The sequence below is a fragment of the Gossypium arboreum genome, chromosome 4 (genome assembly GCF_025698485.1).
Source record: "Gossypium arboreum isolate Shixiya-1 chromosome 4, ASM2569848v2, whole genome shotgun sequence".
Taxonomy (NCBI): domain Eukaryota; kingdom Viridiplantae; phylum Streptophyta; class Magnoliopsida; order Malvales; family Malvaceae; genus Gossypium; species Gossypium arboreum.
The window spans coordinates 116,043,514-116,067,034 of record NC_069073.1 but is presented as its reverse complement, the minus strand read 5'-3'; the positions used below and the strand labels follow the sequence as shown (position 1 = coordinate 116,067,034).

The 23,521-nt window shown below is 32.4% G+C and overlaps 1 protein-coding gene across 1 annotated transcript; it reads left to right on the top strand.

The window, feature by feature from the left end:
• Positions 1 to 21,400: 21,400 nt before the first annotated feature.
• LOC108458907 (uclacyanin 1-like) lies at positions 21,401 to 22,313 on the top strand. Its single transcript, XM_017758300.2, has 2 exons — positions 21,401 to 21,709; positions 21,785 to 22,313. Exons 1-2 carry the CDS (start codon positions 21,544 to 21,546, stop codon positions 22,114 to 22,116), a joined length of 498 nt encoding a protein of 165 aa, XP_017613789.1. The 5' UTR covers positions 21,401 to 21,543; the 3' UTR covers positions 22,117 to 22,313.
• The last annotated feature ends 1,208 nt before the right edge of the window (positions 22,314 to 23,521 follow it).

The following is a 23,521-nucleotide window of genomic DNA, read 5'->3' as shown; positions in this document are numbered from 1 at the left end:
CACTCCCCAATATATAATGTCGGTTTCGACACGCAACTTTATAATCTCTCGATATATTCATGCTATACCGCTTAATAGCAAATCGCACTCTTCTTTACTTTCGAATCTCTGGTCGACGAATAACTCCTCATGATCGAATTCTGACCACGGTGGCGGGAAGTATTTCAGGGTACTCTGGAAACTTGGCTACATGCGCCGCGTCAGGGTCTATGAGTGACATGTGTGGCCCAGGATTATTGTGAATCACAACACGTCGCATCTGGTTCCCGACCGAAGACGCGTTAATGTTTCTATCGTCATTCATGTCTTCATCATCAATATCATCAGGGACATCGTCCACATCGGGATCACTATCACTATCGACTTCTTGATAACAAGGATCACTACTATCGTAACCATCATCACCAACCACATCTATATCGGGTGTAACATTAAGATCGATATCGATCCCACCTATAGTCGATTCACTATCAACGTACGATATTGGAGCCACCATGCACGGTTCTTGAGCTCTATGTTCTTCACCATATGCAGTGAGATTTTCATTTTCCTCCATGCCGGCTAACTCAGCAAATAAGTGAATCGGTGCATTTTTGTCACTCCCATTCCCACAAGAAAAGCGATCATTGTCTCCACGTCTTCGTCGTCTACAAGTTCCATTTCAGTGAATTTGATTGGATCTGTCGAAACTGGAAACTTGTAGAAAAGTTTCGAGATCCTTCTCCCACAACGTCTGACAATTTTTACATTAATTCTTCCCTTCATATCATCCAACGAGACATTTCTATTAAATCTCATTGCTATTTGTTGCCGACATTCAAATATACATCCAACGGTTGTTGTCAAGATAATTCCATCGAAATAAACGCATACTGAAAAACCGATTATCCATCTTCAATGCTCAATCATTAAAAATAAATAAACTTTCTCAAAATAATTTGAACACCAAATAAACTACTTAAATAAAAATTTAATTACTCAATATGCAATTTTGTCATTCATAAGCTCATAGTTTTCAATTCTCATTTTATACATAAATAACATTTATCTTTACATTTAATCATTTAAAATCAACCTAAAACGAGTTTTTACCTAATAATATAAAAATAAAATAAAATACTAAAATAGGTTGTTTGAAAGATTAAGTGCCAAAAGTGCCAAAAATGGTACTTAATCTTTCAAACAACTTATTTCGCTATTTTTTTATTTTTATATAATATGGGTAAAAATCTACCTAAAACACATATAAGAAAATAATATATTCTTTACATTACATAAATAGGCTTTTTAGGTTTTTTAACAATAATAATAACTAACAATAATTATGGTTTTTACTAACAATAATAACAATATTCATAATGACAACAAAAATAATAAAAATCAACAATAATAATAACAGCAAAAGCACATTAACAATATAAAAATTCATTATTTAAAAAAAAAATTATACCTTCTTTTTTCTTCTCCTTCTTTTCTTCCTTCTCTTCTCCTTTCTTTCCTTTTATTTTCTTCTCCTTCTTCTGAATCTTGCTCCGGGTTCTTTGGTTCGCTTGGTTTTATAGTGCTTAGGTGCACTGTGGGACCCACACAACTGGTGCCGCCTCTGCCAGAGGCAACACTGGTGCCGCCTCTGGCACCCGCATGTCCAATATTTTATTTTTTTTTCGTTTTTCAGCTTTTTTTTTCAGAGTTTTTTTTTTTACTATTTTGGTACTGTTTGTCAGGGTGGTGCCGCCTGTCAGAGTGGCGTGACCACCCTGACTATACCATTTTCGTATTTACTTTTTTTACTGTATTATTTTCGAATTTTTTTATTTTTTGTATATTTTTTTAGTAAAAAACCCTTGATCATCACATCCTTTTTAAGTGTTCCCAAATTGAAACACGTGATGGTGAACGGTACATATACATGTTTATGGTCATGCTTGAGTTGTTCCAAATATCAATCTTCAATTTTAGGTTAAATCCTGCTATTAGTCCTTCTAGCTCATGAAATTTGTGAAGTTAATCCCTATACTTTAATTTGATAGAGTTTAGTCTCAATACTTTTTGACTTTGTCTATTTTAGTCCTAAATAGTAGCATTTAAATTTGTTTGGTTAAATTCAATTACTATTCATGTACTATGTGCACAGTTGTAGATTTAACCAATATTCTCCAATTTGGTCATTTTAAGTTCTTATATTTTTTGAATTTTGAGAATTCACTTTTTGGCGTAAAAAATAGTTGCCAATTCATTAACTGAATTCTTAGTGAGTGATGTAGCGACGTAAAAAAAAATTTTGTTTCGCTTGGTCGCTAATTGTGGCGATTTATTAAACATTTGAAAACCAACTTTCGATTTCATTAACAAAGGAGTCGCCACGATCCTTTTTATAGGTGTGATCGGACACCTAATAAAATTATTTTAAAACAAAAGAAGGCCAAATTTAGGTCTACGTGAAAGTCCGAGAGAAAAATTGGGGTTCGAGTCGATTCTGTGAGGAAGGTATTAGCACCCTCGCGACGCCCAAAATTGGTATCTCCTAAACATGTGTTGACTTGATTTTCAAAATACGAGTTCAATATAATATTTAATCGTGATCCGATTGAAAAATGAGAATTTTAGTTTTCGATTTTTTAGAAAGGGTGTCCGTTTTTTAACACAAACCGACAATTTCACCCAACATAGCGATGAAATCGATGGCTTAATATTAAATCGGTACATTGCCTTATTTTTGAAATTAATTAAAACATGAGAAAAATATTCCTAAAGTGAGAAATTAAAAATAGATAAAGGACTTAAAAAAAATGATATCATTAATGAAAAATATTAACATGGAATACTAGAATATTAGAATAACAACAATAATGATATTTACAAAATAAAAACAAATCATGTACTAATAATAAAATAGGAAAAATGATATATTTGGTAATAATAATATAAAAAATAATATGTACATAAAAATACATATATATATATGCATATAATAAAAGTATGTAATAATAATAATAATAATATCTACAATAAAAGAAAATATTAGGAAACGTACATAAAAATATATACATAAAAATTTACAACAATAATATAAAATAATGATATGTACAAATATATATATATACATATGTACATAAAATATACACTAATATAATAATAGTTATAATAATACTAGCAATAGTAATAATTTGTAATAATAATATATACACAATATGGTATTTAAAATATATATATATGTATATATAATAGTATCTAAGAATATATACATAAGAAATATATAACTAATAGCATTAAAAATATATACATAGTATATATAAAATACTTAAAAAAAGAAGGGGAAAGAAGAGAGAGAGAGGGGGAAAGGAAATCCGGCCAGGGGGCGATCACCGACGATCGTCGATCGCCGCTTCGTCAAATGCGTCAACCACCATACGGTGGCGGAAAAAAATTCTTAACAATATATGTATATATAAAGAAAGAAAGAAAAACAACACAAAAAAGAAAGAAAAAGATTGAAAGAAGAGGAAAAAAGAAAAATGCAACCTTTTATTGATATTTTTTGTGTTCAAAATTTGAAGGATTTTGTGTTTTTCCTTTTCAATCTTTCTAAAATCCCCTCCCTCTTTTACATGATTTTTGAATGGCTTTTATAGCCATCTTTTACATGATTTTCTATTTTTTTCTATTTTGTAGGTGGTGGTGGTAAACAATGGGAGGAAAAATGGGGCAAGTGGGAAAGTGGTTAGGTGGCTAGGTTTTTTTAGTTTTTTTTTTGTTAGGTTTTTCTTTTTTCTTCTTTTTTTTTTTGGGTTAGGTTTTTCTTTTTTCTTCTTTTTTTTTTTTGGGTTAGGTTTTTTTTTGGGGGGCTTAATGGGCTTTTAAATTGGGTTTAATATTTAGGTTTTGTAATGGGTTTGGGTAGATGTAAATGGGTCATGAGTTAAGGGTTTTAGTGGGTTTAGAGGTTTGGTTGGGTTTTGATGAAATCGGGCCCGGGCAATTTGGGCTTCTACAATGCCCTCTTTGCTCATTGTCGTTACAGCGATAATAGAGCAAAGACTTTCAAGAAGACCAAACTTGCCGGTCTTGCTAGGTCTTGACTTGCTTTGGAACTCTTTTTGTTTAGTTAGTCCTTTTCATCCACCGCATCTTGTAGCTTTGGTTCAATCCACTGCAAATTCGAGATATGCCTTGTAGCTTCAATCTGCTTCCAATGTAACTTCAAGGATATGAGATTTGTGGCTTCGATCCGCTTCACTTGTAACCCGGAAAGATAAGATCTACAACTTCAATATGCTCTTCTATCGCCCGGTGAGATAAGGTTTTGGTCTTCTCTTCTGCGACTCGGAAAGGCAAGATCGATGCCTCGATCAACTCCACTTTGCAACTTTAAGGAGACAGAATCGGCGTCTTCAATCGACTTCAATCTTTATTCTCTACTCGGCATGTGATCCCGAGCTCAACTCATTTTTCGCAATATGAATTGACTCTCTAAAAGCAGGCATTAAAAGCAGAAATTGAAAATAGCTCAATAGCGTGAGCCAAGGCTCAACTCACCTCTCATAATATGAGTTGATTTTTGAAACTTAACTTGAAAGGCGATTTTGAAAATACCTCGATCGTGATTGGAGGTTCAACTCACCTCTCGCAATATGAGTTGATTTTTGAAAAGCGAAATTAAAAGACTCAACTCAACTCTCGCAGAATTAAAAGCTCAACTCACCTCTCGCAATGTGAGTTGAATTTTTGAAGAAAAAAAGAAATTGAAAATAGCTCAAGCCGTGAGCCAAGTTTCAACTCACTTCTCAATATGAGTTGATTTTGAAAGCAGAATCTGAAAAATAGATTTTGAAAATACCTCGACATGTGACCCGAGGCTCAACTCACATCTCGCAATGTGAGTTGATTTTTTTGAAAAATATAAATTGAAAAAATACCTCAGTGTGTGATCTGAAGCTCAACTCACCTCTCGCAATATGAGTTGATTTTTTTGAAAGACAGAAATTGAAAATAGCTCAGCGCGTGAGCCAAGTTTCAACTCACTTCTCGCAATATGGGTTGATTTTTGAAAACAGAATCTGAAAAATAGATTTTGAAAATACCTCGACATGTGACCCGAGGCTCAACTCACATCTCGCAATGTGAGTTGATTTTTATGAAAAATATAAATTGAAAAAATACCTCAGTGTGTGATCTGAAGCTCAACTCACCTCTCGCAATATGAGTTGATTTTTTTGAAAGACAGAAATTGAAAATAGCTCAGCGCGTGAGCCAAGGCTCAACTCACCTCTCGCAATATGAGTTGATTTTTTTTTGAAAGGCAGAAATTGAAAAACGGAAATTGAAAATACCTCGGCGTTTGACCTGAGGCTCAACTCGCCTCTTACAATACGAGTTGATTTTTTTGACAACAGAAATTGAAATTACCTCAGCGTGTCCTGAGGCTCAACTCACCTCTCGCAATATGAGTTGATTTTTTTGAAAAACAGAAATTGAAAATACCTCAGCATGTCTTGAGGCTCAACTCATTTCTCACAATATGAGTTGAATTTTTTTTGAAAGACAGAAATTGAAAATACCTCAGCATGTGAACCGAGGCTCAACTCACCTCTCGCAATATGAGCTGATTTTGAAAAAGTAGAAATTAAAAGGTTCAACCCACCTCTCGCAATATGAGTTGATTCTTGAACAACGTAAATTGAAAACAGAAATTGAAAATACCTCAGCGTGACCTGAGGCTCAACTCACCTCTCGCAATATGAGTTGAAATTAAAACACAAAAATTGAAAATACCTTAGCGTGCCCCGAGGCTCAACTCACCTCTAGCAATATGAGTTGATTTTGAAAAACAAAAATTAAAAGGCTTAACTCACCTCTCGCAATATGAGTCAATTTAAAACTAAAAATACCTCAGCGTGTCTCGAGGCTCAACTCACTTCTCGCAATATGAGTTGATTTTGAAAACAACAATTAAAAATACCTCAACGTGTCTTGAGGCTCAACTCATCTCTCGCAATATGAGTTGATTAAAACACAAAAATTGAAAATACCTCAGCGTGCCCCGAGGCTCAACTCACCTCTAGCAATATGAGTTGATTTTGAAAAACAAAAATTAAAAGGCTTAACTCACCTCTCGCAATGTGAGTCAATTTAAAACTAAAAATACCTAAGCGTGTCCCGAGGCTCAACTCACTTCTCACAATATGAGTTGATTTTGAAAACAACAATTAAAAATACCTCAACGTGTCTTGAGGCTCAACTCATCTCTCATAATATGAGTTGATTTTCCTTGAAAAGCATGAATTAAAACATCAAAATACCAAAACACATCCTTTGGTAGAATTCGGTGTCTTTTCCTTTGATTGATTCGACTCTCATTCAAGATTTCTTGCTCTGTTGGAGTACCTGTATATGCCATGTATGATGTTATCATGATATGCACATGTTTGTCTTAAATGCTTTTATGCCTACATGATTATGCAGTGCTCCTTAAGCATGTTTGTCATATGTCCATTTAGCTACGATTGTTGAGGATCTGTGTTCATTGCTTTGATTTTCGACTTTTTCTTCAGGCCTTATACCTGTCTTCAAGCTTCACGAGTAATCGACGTTTCTCATATATCACTCTTCTGCCCCCGATTGAACTTTGTTCTTACTTTGAGACTCTTGTGCTTAATGCTTAACATTTCTTTTGTTTAGAGTATGTCATTTCACTATTTATCATGTAAATAAACACATAATGAGATGCATGAAAAAGGTCAGATAGGGACAAAAATGATATTTCATATTCATCTATTTCAAATGTGGCAAACAAAACAAGTTAAACAATGAGAGTAAAAAATGTCAAAAAGAAAGAAAGGATCGTATTCAACGGATACAAATGCTCTAGATATTCAACACATGAACTCTTCCTCGTTCTTCAATCAAAAAAATCTTTTCGAGCGCGGCTTCTTGCGTAGGAGATTTCGAGCTTTCAGAAATGCTTCAAATACTGTAGCCTCACTGCTTGACCTATCGTTCGACCGCCAGGTTTGTTTCATTAGGACGCCCTCTCGGGTTTTCATCCTAATCTTTTTGTACTAATCAAGACGCCCTTTTCGGGTTTTCGCCTTGATCCTTTTTTTTTTTTAAGATGCCCTTTTCGGGTTTTCATCTTAAGCATAATATTTCTTCACAGCATCTGTTCCACTGGATTCGACAACTCTTTCCCATCCATCTCGGTAAGGATCAAAGCTCCTCCTGAGAATGTCTTCTTTACGACGTACGGTCCTTCCCAGTTTGGTGCCCATTTCCCTCGCAGATCTTTTTGTATTGGGAGAATTTTTCTCAGCACGAGTTCTCCTTCATGAAATTCTCTTGGTCGTACCTTCTTATCATGGGCTGCTATCATTCTTTTTTGGTACATCTGCCCGTGACAAATTGCCCTGAGACGCTTTTCTTCAATGAGGTTCAGCTGTTCATATCGAGCTTGTACCCATTCTGCTTCTTCTAACTTTGATTCCATTAAGACTCGTAGAAGGGATCTCAACCTCGATAGGTAGCACGACTTCCATTCCATAAACCGAGAGAAAGGAGTTGCTCCGTAGATGTTAAATGCAGATGTGCGATATGCAAACAAAGCAAATGGAAGCTTCTCGTGCCAATCTTTAAACGTCTCGATCATTTTCCCAATGATCCTTTTAATATTTTTATTGGTCGCTTCAATGACCCGTTCATCTTTAGGCGATAGGCGAGGAGTTATGATGCTTTATTTGGAATTGCTCGCATACTTCCTTCATCATATTGTTATTCAGATTCATGGCGTTATCTGAAATGATTCTTTCAGGTAAACCATATCGACAAATGATTTTCTTCTTCAAAAAACCTGCAAACTGCAGTCTTGGTCACATTGGCAAACGAAGCGGCTTCTATCCATTTTGTGAAGTAATCAATAACCACAAAAATGAACCGGTGTCCATTAGAAGCTTTTGGGGAAATTGGCCCTATAACATCCATGCCCCACATAGAAAAAGGCCACGGAGAAGTCATGACGTGAAGAGGCAAAGGGGCTACATGAATTTAATCACCATAAATTTGACATTTGTGGCATTTTCGTGCGAAATTAATGCAGTCGCTTTCCATCGTCAGCCAGTAATATCCGAGTCTCATAATCTTCCTGGCCATAGTGAAACCATTGGCATGTGTCCTGCAAATTCCCTCGTGGACCTCTTTAAGTATTTTTCTAGCTTCAACAGCATCTACGCATCTCAAGAGCACCTGATCTTTTCCTCTTTTGTACAGGATGTCCCCATCAAGAACGAATCCCGCTGCCATTCTTCTGATTGTTCTTTTGTCGTTCTCGTTTGCTTGTTCGGGATACTTTTGATTCTTGATATATTCTAAGATATCATGGAACCATGGCCGTCCATCTATCTTTTTTCAATCTTTGAAACAATGTGCGGGGACTTCATGTATGCTCATTTGAAGAGGCATTATTTACATTTCTCTGTTTGCTTTGAACATTGAAGCCAAAGTGGCGGGGCATCACCAATTAGTTTTCTTCTCGTGGAAAGTAATTAAAAGTTATTTCTTTGAATTCTTTAATCAACCACCTTGCGAGATCACTGTATTTGACTAATTTTGAATCCTCACTTCCTAATCTCCACGGATCGATAAATCACTAATCTTTGAGTCTCCGTATACCTCTAAAGTTTGGATGTTTCGTTCAATTGCTTGCGAAATCCCATGATCTGAGCTTCATATTCCGCTATGTTATTGGTACGAAAGAAATTCAGCTGGCGGTGAGCGGATAATGGTTCCTTCGGTGATACTAAGACTGCTCCAATCTCATGCCCCAATGCATTCGATACACCATCAAAGCTCATCCTCCATGACTTTCCTTTTGACGACTCACATTCCTTTTCTGTAATGTACATTAAGTCTTCATCTGGGAAATCAAATTTCAATGGCTCGTATTCCTCCGTTGTTCGAGTTGCTAAGAAGTCAGCTATTGCACTCCCTTTTATCGACTTTTGGCTCACATAGACGATGTCATATTCTGATAGTAAGATCTGTCATCGTGCCATTCTTTCTGAGAGTGCGGGTGATTCCATCATGTACTTTCTTGGGTCCAACTTTGAAATTAGCCATGTCGTATGATACAACATATATTGCCTGAGTCTCCGAGCTACCCAAACCAGAGTGCAGCAGTATTTTTCTATGGACGAATACTTTGCCTCATATTCAGTAAGCTTTTTGCTGAGGTAGTAGATCACATTTTCTTTCTTTCCTGACTCGTCGTGTTGCCCCAATACGCAACCCATTGAATTCTCGAACACAGTCAAATACAATATCAATGGTCTTCCGGCATTGGCGGTACTAACTGGAGGATTAGAAAATCTGTTTTATCTTGTCAAAACCACTTGGCACTCCTCGTTCCATTCTCCGGGATTATGTTTTCAAAGGATTCGAAAGATTGGGTCGTATTGGTTGGTAAGTTGAGCGATAAATCGGGCGATGTAGTTTAATCTCCTAAAATCCTCGACTTCCTTTTACGTGCTTGCGGGGTGGTAACTCTTGAATGGCTTTTATTTTATCGGATCAACTTCAATGCCTCTCTCGCGACAATGAAGCCAAGCAATTTTCTGAGGTAGCCCCAAACGTACATTTGGACGGATTGAGCTTTAGCTGAAACTTTCTCGATCGTCGAACAACTTCTTGAGTTCGCTACATGCTCTTCTTCCCTCGGGACTTAGCAATCATATCATCGACGTAGACCTCTATTTTTTATGCATCATGTCATGGAATAACGTCACCATAGCCCTACGATATGTTGCCCGACATTCTTTAACCCAAATGGCATCACTTTGTTGCGAATGTTCCCCACATTATTCTGAAGGTAGTTTTTCCATATCCTCGGGGCCATCTTGATCGATTATACCCCGAGAATCATCCATGAAAGAAAACAATGAATGTTTTTTGTGTTATCCACCAACGTATCAATGTGTGGTAAGGAAAATTATCTTTAGGACTTGCTCGATTCAGTCACGATAATCCACGCACATTCGTACTTTGCCGTCTTTTCTTGACCGGGACTATGTTAGCCACCCATTCGGATATTTGGAGGCTTGTAGGAAACCAACATCAAATTGCTTCTTGACTTCCTCTTTATCTTCAACAACATCTCAAGCCTCATCCGTCTTAGCTTTTGTTGAATGGGCTTGCATTCGGCTTTAATGGGAGCTTATGGACCGCTACATCTTCATCCAATCTGGCATGTCTGATATGACTATGCGAATACATCTTTGTACTCGAGGAGCAAAGCAATCAAATTATGCTGTTGCCCCTCAAATAGAAGTCCCAATCTTCACTTCTTGTTTCCTTTCTTGGTTCCCAGTTTATTGTTTCAACGGATTCTTGATGAGGCAAAATCTGTTTATCCTCTTGTTCCACCATTCTTAGCAAGTCGAGAGGCGAGACATAGCCTTGACATTTTCTTGACGAATTCTCCTAAACAAACAGACCTTCTCAAAATCGATTTCGGGACTCGTAATGGGTTTGTTCATCTTTGTTGACATCCGAGCCCTGAAAGTTGAATGAAAAAGGAGACTATAGAGGGGCATCCAAGTATTGGAACCAACAAACGAAATGTTATGGCATGGCATGAGGCAAATGTAAGGACAGGCTATGAAATGAGAAAATGATTATGAAATTAGTGATAATGCGAAAGATCATGACAAAATGCATCTTCATTGATATTCATTTGAATGATAAAGAGCGAATGCAAGCTCTTACAAAAGAATTCTATTATATCTAAGGACACAATAGAATGTTAATGTTTGAGCATTACTCTAAAGACTTATAAACTACAAGAAGGTCCTCGGCAGTCCAATTGTTCAACATGAAACCAGGGGGACAAAGGCGTATCCTTGAGACATCTTTGCTTGTGTCAGCTCCTTTGTCAATGACATTTATATTGATGTTCTGAAAACTCTTTTCGATCATTAACATTGTGCCTTGTGCATTGTCCCGCCTCGGGTATATCATTCCATGAGACGTAAATGTTCTTGACAAAGGAGGAATTCCATAGGCACCCATTCGGTTCTCGGCCTTTTCAATCTTTCAATTTTCTCATTGAATTCAGCCTCCATTACTCTAGCTTGTCGGCGAGTTTTATACTGGATAACGTGGTTCCGATCTTGTGGTATTACAAGCTGCGAATTATATATTTTATCTTCACGACCGAGTATGGGATATGCAATGTATGAATGAATGCATGAATGAATGCATGAATGTCAAATGAATGTCGATCATGAATGAATATGCAAAAATTTGGTGTTAATTTCAAGATAGCCCTGTTTAGGCATTTCCTTAATCAAAGGAGTATTACACAACGTTTGGTCACTCGTATAATTGACTCCTCCATTACAAACCCGTTTTGGCAACCAATCTTTAATCAACACCTTCCTAATATGATGCCTATAATGCATGATGAAAACAATAAAGCAAAGACAAACAAACTTGATTAGTAATTTAATACAGGCAGAAAAACATAGAGAACTTCAACAAATCAAACTACTCGACCTAGTTTATTAAACAGACCCAATCCTCTTATATAGAAAGTGAAAATGCAAAAGGCAAGAGGCATTCCTCCGTGCACTTATTTTGGGGACTACTAAGCGGACGAGAGGTTCGGCATGGCTCCATTAGGTGGCTTGTATGGTTCATTATATGCGGTTTTGGTTCTAGATAGGTACTCGAATTGCCGTACTATCATCTCGCTAAGATTAGCACGAGCCTCGGTCATAGCCTATCACGGGCTCACGAGTTCAATTCGAGGATTACATTTACTTATGCCTATGCGGAGGGACAAGTTAACTCACGAAAGCATAAGTCATATGTAACCCGAAAGTATTCACTAGCTTTGTGCGGAGGGCGAGTTAACTCACGAAGGCGTGGCGTTTACTTTCACTTAAGCGGACGGAGCCGGGTAGAGAGCTCATGTTATGCAACAAAATGCACGTGCACGGTGTGTGGGAGAAACTTGCAAACCTTTACGTTTTATTTAAAAACTAAACCAAAACTAAAATCACAAAATTTAAAGTGAAAAACAACCGGATAAAACAAGTTAGAATATATACAACACGATGCAAATGCATGATTTTTTTTGAAAACAAAAATTTGAAGATCACGACTAAATGTTAATTTGAACAAGGAACTTTGAAAATTTTGACAACGCGAGTTTAGTTCGACTCGACTCTCAAAAAGGGTCCCAGTGAGTCGCCAAATGTGCGACGTAAAAAAATTTTGTTTTCGCTGGTCGCTAATTGTGGCGATTTATTAAACATTTGAAAACCAACTTTCGATTTCATTAACAAAGGAGTCGCCACCGATCCTTTTTATAGGTGTGATCGGACACCTAATAAAATTATTTTAAAACAAAAGAAGGCCAAATTTAGGTCTACGTGAAAGTCCAGAGAAAATTGGGGTTCGGAGTCGATTCTGTGAGGAAGGTATTAGCACCCTCGCGACGCCCAAAATGGTATCTCCTAAACATGTGTTGACTTGATTTTCAAAATACGAGTTCAATATAATATTTAATCGTGATCCGATTGAAAAATGAGAATTTTTAGTTTTCGATTTTTTTAGAAAGGGTGTCCCGTTTTTTAACACAAGCCGACGAATTTCACCCAACATAGCGATGAAATCGATGGCTTAATATTAAATCGGTACATTGCCTTATTTTTGAAATTAATTAAAACATGAGAAAAAATATTCCTAAAGTGAGAAATTAAAAATAGATAAAGGACACAAAAAAATGATATCATTAATGAAAAATATTAACATGGAATACTAGAATATTAGAATAACAATAATAATGATATTTACAAAATAAAAACAAATCATGTACTAATAATAAAATAGGAAAAATGATATATTTGGTAATAATAATATAAAAAATAATATGTACATAAAATACATATATATATATATGCATATAATAAAAGTATGTAATAATAATAATAATAATATCTACAATAAAAGAAAATATTAGGAAGCGTACATAAAAATATATACATAAAAATTTACAACAATAATATAAAATAATGATATGTACAAATATATATATATATATACATATGTACATAAAATATACACTAATATAATAATAGTTATAATAATACTAGCAATAGTAATAATTTGTAATAATAATATATACACAATATGGTATTTAAAATATATATATATATGTATATATAATAGTATCTAAGAATATATACATAAGAAATATATAACTAATAGCATTAAAAAATATATACATAATATATATAAAATACTTAAAAAAAAAGAAGGGGGAAAGAAGAGAGAAGAGAGGGGGGAAAGGAAATCCGGCCAAGGGGGGCCGATCACCGGCCGATCGTCGGTCGCCGCTCGTCGCCGGCGCCGGCCACCGCCCACGGTGGCCGGAAAAAAAAATTCTTAACAATATATGTATATATAAAGAAAGAAAGAAAAACAACACAAAAAAGAAAGAAAAAAGATTCGAAAGAAGAGGAAAAAAAGAAAAAATGCAACCTTTTTATTGATATTTTTTGTGTTCAAAATTTGAAGGGATTTTTGTGTTTTTTCCTTTTTCAATCTTTCTAAAAATCCCCCCTCCCTTTTTACATGATTTTTGAATGGCTTTTTATAGCCATCTTTTACATGATTTTCTATTTTTTTTTTCTATTTTGTAGGTGGTGGTGGTAGACAATGGGAGGAAAAATAGGAGGAAAAATGGGGCAAGTGGGAAAGTGGTTAGGTGGCTAGGTTTTTTTAGTTTTTTTTTTGTTAGGTTTTTCTTTTTTCTTCTTTTTTTTTTTTGGTTAGGTTTTTCTTTTTTCTTTTTTTTTTTTTGGGTTAGGTTTTTTTTTGGGGGGGCTTAATGGGCTTTTAAATTGGGTTTAATATTTAGGTTTTGTAATGGGTTTGGGTTGATGTAAATGGGTCATGAGTTAAGGGTTTTAGTGGGTTTAGAGGTTTGGTTGGGTTTTGATGAAATCGGGCCCGGGCAATTTGGGCTTCTACAAGTGATATGTGTAAATAACAAGCTCAAATAGCATACACATATGATAATACATTTGTTGGGTCAAACTTTGAAAATATCAAAACTTAATGAATTTAACAACTATCATTTGTCAAGGAATAAAATTTGAAATATATAAAGACTAAAAATGGCCAAGTATATTACAAAGATTAAATCCATAACTTTTACAAAGTATAGGGACTAATAGTAGAATTTAACCTAAATTTTATTTATGTTAATAAATGCATAATCCAAACTTGTAATTCAAACTTGAGTAGGTTGGCACATAGTTCTCTCCATTTTTTTAAAAAAGTTATTTTATTTAACTTTATCATATCTACCTTGTATTAATTTTTTTAAACAATTTCATGATAAGTTTTGATTATATTTGTTCTTTTTGATATAATGCTTAGAACTACCCATAACTCTTCCCAAATTTGTAAATAGGAGGATAAAGCGTTTCAACGCACTCGAACCCACGTCCTCCTTCATTAGTAACAATGCTCATACCAATCAAGTTAAAACTCGATAATTCAATGTATTTTAATATTTAGATTATAATAATATATATTTAATTTTATATATATAATATAAATTACATAATGTACTTTTGTCTTAATTAATTTTTATAAAATATATATTTAAAAATAAAAATTCCACTAATAATAGAAAAATAACAAGTTTAGCAAGATAAATGAAGTATATTTATAAAAATCTTTTTTTTTTAGAGAAAAAGATAAGCATTGTTGGAGCCAAAGTTCGCAATTTTTTCTCTCTATAAATTCATACCCACTCTCAAATTTGAGAGGGTAACTATCCTTTAGTTACTTTAAAATTTAGGTCCTCATTTTGGTAATTTCAGAAAAATTGTTAATTTTACCATCCATGGTTAAATTTAATAGAATGTTTTTTTATTCCTTTTTTTATATTTTTTTCTTCCTTATTTTTTTTCATCCTCCTCCTAATACATAAACATTAATTGTTGCCTCTCTTAAAGATGTTGTCGTTTCCCCTGTCGAATTTTTGTTAGTGAGCGTGCTCTATCAATGAACGATGTCGAGGGACACTTCTACTTTCGTCGGTGGTGGTTTGATGGAAGCAACAACGAAATATTTAAAGGAGGTGGTGGCTAAGATTTCTGAGTTAGAAAAGAGAATATAAAGAAAATGAGAAGAATTTTTAAAAAAAAAAAGATAAAAAAATGATTTAATAGTTAGAGTAATTAGTTTGATCAATTTCTTTAACGGTAGTGACTAAATTAATAAAAAAAATTGAGATAATTAAAACAAGAATGATCTAAATTTAAAGTGATTAACAGTATAAATTAAATTAACAATTTGAAGATGAAATTAAAAAGAAAAATTGCATGAGTGATGTTTGGTAGATGGGAAAGTGGGAACTTATTCTTTGAACTCCCACAAACCTGAAAGCAAATGGTTTCCAATCAAAATGTTGGAAAAGAATCATTCTTGATTTATTTATGGATCCACTTTATATCTATCATAAAATTATATAATTACTATATTATAATATAGATTTGCATAAATATCTAGATTAGAATATAGATTTTAATTACATTTGATGTGATTTGATTGAGGGATAAAAAGATATATTTTTTGAAAATTAATTAAAATATAAAAGTCTATTCAATTAGTTTTTTCATGCAATACATAGTTTGTTGTCTATAGTATGCACCAGCTGTGTAACTTTTTTGTTTCATGTATTGTTTAGTTTTTTCACCCACTTTTCTGTGCATCCGGGTCAAAGTTACAAACTTTTTTTTACGGGAATCGATATTAAATTGTAATTTTTACAATAGTAAAAATATATTTTATAATTTTTAAAAGATTAAATTAAATTTTTATAATTTCTAGAAAGGTTAAAGTGTAATTTTATCTTTATTAATTAAATACTTTAAAAAGTTTAAATAAATTTTTTTCTATTTTAGGAGGGCATGGCCACTACCAATCCCCTAACTACACCCCTCGTGTGCATGCCATTATATCATATATTAGAATTTAAATCAGTTTGGACTTGAATCAATATAGATTTGGAGGAGGGATAATAAAATTTTTAGCTTTTGAAATTAGCAATTATGTTCACTTTGGTACATGTATTTTTTTGGTTTATTTGGTTTTTGAACTTGAGAATTAGATTTATTTTTACCTATGAACTTTGATTCTATCAAGATTTGATAATGTGGCAAGTGTTACTAAAACAAGATTGAATTGAATGTATTGAGAACTGATTGATATGTCGACCCGAATAAAGGGGTTGGATCGATTGACTCGAAAACTACTTTAAATTGGTAAAAATCGAGACAAAAAATTAATAGTTGGATAGGTTGAATCAGTTTAGTAAATTTTTATTTTTAGATTTTTATGAATTTTTAAGTATTTATTTAATTATTGTTGTTCCACCTATTAAACCGATCGATTTGGTTAAATAAGAAATCAGTGGTCTGACCTGTTCAACCATTAGTCAAATTATTAAAACCTTGAATGTGACAATTTAAGATTGTACCATGTCATCACTTGAAAATTTATACAATTTTTTGTAATTTTCAAGTGATGAGCTTTTATATTTTTCAAGTTTAGGGATCAAAATGGATTTGATTGTCAAGTTCAAGTGCTAAAATGGACAAAAAAGAGAGTATAGATACAAAAATGAACCTAATTGCCAAGGGCCAAAAATGATATTAACCCTTTGGACAAAGAAAAAGAATCGCTTAAAAAGACGAATATGTCCTAGGTGTTAATATTTCAGCCCCAAGTCCATTGCTTTTAAAAAAAAAAAAAAGCCCGAAGCCCATCCAGATTCTATTTATTTCTAATATATAATAATTAATTTTAATATTTTATATTTTAAAGTATAAAAAATTAAATATATGATATTATAATCTAACCATTAAAAATATGTTAAATTGTAGCTTAACAAAAATATATATCTCAGGTCTTTTATATGTAAATGTTTCAATTTTTGTTTTTATTTCCCTAAATACATATAATAATAAAATCTAAAATGTTATTTTATAAAAAAAAATTGGACTTCCCTCTTAAAATTGAGTTATAAAAAAATTATTTTCCCTTATTAAAAAAAGGTAAATTAAAAAATAGTCACTTTTGTTTGCCTCAGATTACATTTTAATCACTTATGTTTGAAATGTTACGTTTTAGTCACTTACGTTATTGTTTTGTTACGAAGTGGTCACTCTACTGTTTGGCTCCATTGCCTCCCTAACAGTGGTCCTATGTGGCAGTCCAAATAGGTTTTAATTGCCAACTTGGATGACCTATATGGTAGCCCAAATTATTTTTTTTTTAAATTAAAAACCTATTTCCATCCCAACAATTGGACATCCAAGTTGGCATTTAAAACTCATTTAGACTACCATGTAATTTAAATTGCCATGTAGGACTGCCATTAGGGAGGTAACGGATTTTAACGATAGAATAATCACTTCGTAACAAAACGATAACATAAGTGATTAAAACGTAGCATTTCAAACATAAGTGACTAAAATGTAATCTGAGGCAAACAACAGTGACTATTTTTGCAGTTTACCCTTAAAAAAATTAAAATTTTTTAAAAAATTCTTAAAAATGTTATTTGGACATCCAAATAATCAAATATGGGCTTTTTCCTTATTTTCTTTTGCCGTTTGTAGCCCATTGAGTCACATGAGATTTTTTAAATAAGGTATTTTTTTTTATATACATTTTGTGGGTTTAAAGAGAGAAATTTTTGGAGTTTTGTGAAGACCCTTTTAACCATGTTGTGGCCATGGCTCCCTTAATAGATTTAGGGATGATAATGGAGTGAATTTTTGTCCACTTCCAATTCATCCTCGTATCGACTCTTAAAAAGAAAGTTAATCCGATTTCGAATTCAAAATTTAATAGAAGATTCCGCTTCGAATTCTATCCGACTCATATTTAATTTAATTGTTTTATTTTTATTTTAAAGAAAAATATATTTTTTAAATTTAGATTTAAATTTTAATATATACTTATTTATAAATTTATTTATTAAAAGCAATAGCTTTGTATATATATATATACATCTAAGAGTATTTTTGCAAATATTTAGGGACAAAACAGATTTACTTCAAACTTAATCCGACTCGATTATTGTTTGTGATTTTACTTAACTTGACCTGCCTCAAACCCAATTTTTCAAGAAAAATCCGATGTTAACGGATTGTTGAAACCAATCAAATTTAGATTTTTTGCTATCCCTAAGTAGATTGGTATTATACTAACTAAAATTTTAAATGTAAATATTTTTAAAGCAATTCTTTTACCTTTTAATCCTTAAACTTTTAAAATTTCATTTTAGCCCTAATAATAAATTCCTACCTATTCGGATCTCCTACTACAAATGAGTTAGTCATCAAAGATTTCTTCAATTTCTAAAGCTATTATTCGTATCTGATTTATCTGTTGTAGGTGGAGTAAAACGCGATGAAAAGGGAAAATGGATCTTGGGCTATATTTGATTCTTGGGGAAGTGCTCAGTCTTTGTTGCTGAGCTTTGGGTCATATTGGATGACTTACTTTTGCTTCAAAAACAAGGCTACGACGAGATTGTCATCCAATATGATAATCTCGAGGTCATTGGAACTATTGACAATAGCAAACTTGAAAGATCAAATTCTACTCTGGGCGAATTCAACATGTTCTATCAAATGAAGAGAAGTGGTTCTTGAGATATGTTCCTAGGGAATCTAATAAGGTAGCGGATGCAGTAACAAAGATGGCCTTTACAAATAATGAAGATTTATATATGTTTGACGTCTCTCCTATGACGATTCAAAAAGTTTTAAAAGAGGATAACACTGGAGACAATCTAATTATGAACAAGGCTAAGTAATCTTTTAATTATTTCAACTACATTATACAAAAAAAAAAAATTATTTTGAAACTATTAGTTAGAAAAACCATTATTTTTAATAAGCAACCACAACTTACAATTTGATCGTATATTTTTTAAAAGATTAGTCGGAAATAAAAAAACAATTATAGATACCCAAATTTAAATATAAATTTATTGAATATCATCTTATAAAATAACTTCAAAATTTAATAAAATGAATCTTCAGCTTCACAAGTTGCTCCTTCTAGACTTTGGACATTTGGATCAGGCATAGTTGTACACTACAAATTCTGTATAAAGTAAGGACGGCTTTATCTGCTACAATACATGAGTTGGTATTTCACTGTCAATGCCTAAATATTATTTAATTTAATGATAGGGATAATTTACACTTTAACCCCTGAACTTGATAACTTATATTTATTTGGTACTTAAACTTTTCTAGAGATGATAAAAAACTTAAAATCGATGGTTTCCGAATCAACTCGACCTAATAGAGTCAAAAAATATTTTCTTCTTAAAATTGAGTTTCGAGGCAAGTTGGGTTAGCTTTAGAGAATGGTCAAATCGGGTCAGGTTTGGGTCTAGCATGAAACTACCCCGCCTTGAGATATTTATGAAATTAATATAATATATTTTAAATATTAATTAAATTAAAAAATCCTTAAATTTTATCACTACCAACATTATTTTACGACTTTTACTCCCATTTCACACTCATTTTTTTCTCTCTCATTTTTTTCAAATTTACCCTTATATATATATATATATTAATATTAATATTAATTAAATTAAACTACCAACATCATTTTATGAACTTTAATCCCATTTCCCACTAAATTCTTTCCCCCTCTGATTTTAATTTATTTTTTGGAGTCAAAAACTCATTTGTAATCTTTCTGGCAGAAAGATTAAGAACATAAATGATTTATCTTTAGTCTTTTGGGTTAGAGGCAGAGCGAGCTTCCGGTTTATCTCCAAAAATGGCTTCCTTCTATCCACTATTATTGGTTAGAAGGAACAAAGAGAGAAAGAAGAAAGGTGATGGGATGAAAATTTAATTAATTAATTAAAAAATAATTTAACTAATAAAAGTGAAAAATAAATTAATAATTTTCTTTTTTAATACACATGGCATAATATAATTGGTCTTTAAAATACACGTGTCATAGTTTGATTGATATTAAAAATGTAACAGTTCAAAAATAAGTTTAGGTATCAAGTAAGTACAAGTTGCTAAGTTCAAATGCTAAAGTGTACATTAACCCTTTATGATACTACTCAAGATTGTTGGAACCAGGCTGGATCGATTGATTGGATTGAGAATTGATTGATATATCGATTTGGGGGAAGAGGATGGAATGATTGAGCCGGGTTTTTTTAGTTTTTATTTTTTATGATTTTTTCAACAATTTATTTAATCAAATTGCACCAATTGATCGGATTGGTCGAACTAATCAAACTAAAAACTAATAGTTTGATCACTCCGGCCATTGATTCGATTATAGAAACATTGATAATACCTCGTTAATAAATTTTAAAAATAACAATATTAATCTTACATGTAGATTTTTAAATATAATTTAGATTAAATTTTGAACCAGTGTAAATTTTATTGATTGTTTTACTGACTTGATATCACCCTCAATCGGGTCACTAACTCGATTAGGAAATTATAAAAACTTTCTTACGTAATTAAAATGACTAAATAAGTTATCTTATTTGAGGGTATTTTTAGTTTTTTCATTTTAACAAAAACAAATTAAAATATACCTATAATGGGATTTAAACCTCCGCCATTAGTAAAACATAAATTTACCACTCAGCCAAATCTTCATTTTAATATATTTTATATATTTTATTTTAATATGCACAAGTTATTATCTCCATTAGTTGTATATATTAATAATATTGTTAATTGAGTTAGTGTCACAAATCAACTCGACACTAACTCAACAATTGTTAACAAAATCATGATAAATAATTGTAGTGCATTTAACATTTGTTTATATGATATATTTATATTTTAAATTTAGTTTTACTCACAATTTAATCTTTTTTATTTTAATATGGTATATATTTCATGTACTATTATGATTAATTAGTCTCAAATAATACGTTCCGTTATTTATTGTATGTTATTTTAAATACACATCTATATTCTAATTTCGTGATTTCCACACGTATAGCGTGTAATAAATTTCTAATATATATTAATAGCATATCAAATACAATCATATATATATATACAGTCTATATAAATCCATATATAAATGTATCAAGCAGTCTATCAAATTATATATATACAAACACAAGAATATTGCTTGAAGGAGTTCTTATATGTCTAAGTCAAAAGATAAGGGCAGCTTTGATTGGTTGATTGCTATGAACAAACCAATCAACAATTATTATACGATATTATAGTATTACTCTGAACAATAAGTCAACAACAACCTTCGCAAAATCTATAATAAATCGGTTTGGGTGAAGAAGACAAGAGAAGTAAGCATTAATTTTATAAAAAAGAAGCAGCATTTTTCTTGGTCTATCTTGCTCTATATAAATAACTCCTAGTGCAAACCCAAATCCCAATCAATCTGTTCTTTCAAGGCCAAAATTTGATCACCTAATTCATAGCCAGGAAAATGGCAGTGCAAAGAGGATTAGTATGTTTAGCTGCCATAGCCATGCTCTTCCAGTTAGCCATAGCGGCCAATCATACAGTTGGAGCTCCCCGTGGAAGCTGGGATACAAGCACTGACCTACAAGCTTGGGCTGTATCTCAAACATTTTCAGTCGGGGATAATCTGAGTATGTCGTAGGCCTATGTATGATAATGATTGCATGCATTAATAATGAGTTTTAAGTAACCTGTTTTATCTGCAGTTTTCAAGTACACGACGAACCATGATGTGCTTGAAGTTACGAAGGCAAACTACGACTCGTGCGGAACAAGTAACCCAATGAAGACACATACCGGTGGCAACACAGTGATACCATTGTCTACCCCAGGAAAGCGATACTTCATCTGTGGAACAGCAGGACATTGTGGCCAAGGAATGAAGATTGAAGTAGACACCAGGGCAGCGGCAGCAAATTCACCAAAATCGCCTCCTGGGACACCTTCTGGAGGTTCACTACCACCAAAATCGTCTAACGGGGAAAATTTGCATACATGCATCACACTGGGAATTGGACTCATGCTGATGCTGGTTTAGGTCCTCTAAGGCCTAAGCCCTTCCGAGATTCCTTTCTTTTGTGAGGATCTTTAAATAATGTTTTTTTTTTTTATCTTTGTGATTCCTTTTTCTGCTTTTTCTTTTCTATTAAGCAATTTGTTCCGCTTATTTTGTGAATTGGATTCATACAAATAAGTTCTAATTATATCTAAATTTTTTTGAGAGTATATGTAAAATTACCCATAGCTTCTCTTATTTCGTAAATAAGAGGATGAAACGAACTCACGTCTTTTTGCATTAGTAACAATCCACATACTAATCGAGCTAAAATTCAATCCATGATTATAATTTTTTAATTAGATTTAGACTATTTTGAATTTGATTATTATTATTATTATTATTATTATTATATGTTGTAATAGTTTCTATTAATGTATTAAAATTAATATTTGTCAGCATTAAAAATTCAAAATTAATTTTTATACAAAATTAATTTCTTAAATTCTTTTTTAATATAAAAATAAGATATTACAACTATTATATTACTATTTAAAATAACTGATTTGATAAACTCAAATTTTAGGTTAATGAGTAATGAAGACCGGAGGATTAATAATCTATGATTACATGATGCATTAACTACAAATGATATGTGTAGCGACGTAAAAAAAAATTTTAGTTTCGCTTGGTCGCTAATTGTGGCGATTTATTAAACATTTGAAAACCAACTTTCGATTTCATTAACAAAGGGAGTCGCCACCGATCCTTTTTTATAGGTGTGATCGGACACCTAATAAAATTATTTTAAAACAAAAAGAAGGCCAAATTTAGGTCTACGTGAAAGTCCAGAGAAAAATTGGGGTTCGAGTCGATTCTGTGAGGAAGGTATTAGCACCCTCGCGACGCCCAAAATTGGTATCTCCTAAACATGTGTTGACTTGATTTTCAAAATACGAGTTCAATATAATATTTAATCGTGATCCGATTGAAAAATGAGAATTTTAGTTTTCGATTTTTTTAGAAAGGGTGTCCTTTTTTAACACAAGCCCAATTTCACCCAACATAGCGATGAAATCGATGGCTTAATATTAAATCGGTACATTGCCTTATTTTTGAAATTAATTAAAACATGAGAAAAATATTCCTAAAGTGAGAAATTAAAAATAGATAAAGGACGAAAAAATGATATCATTAATGAAAAATATTAACATGGAATACTAGAATATTAGAATAACAATAATAATGATATTTACAAAATAAAAACAAATCATGTACTAATAATAAAATAGGAAAAATGATATATTTGGTAATAATAATATAAAATAATAATATGTACATAAAAATACATATATATATATGCATATAATAAAAGTATGTAATAATAATAATAATAATATCTACAATAAAAGAAAATATTAGGAAACGTACATAAAAAATATATACA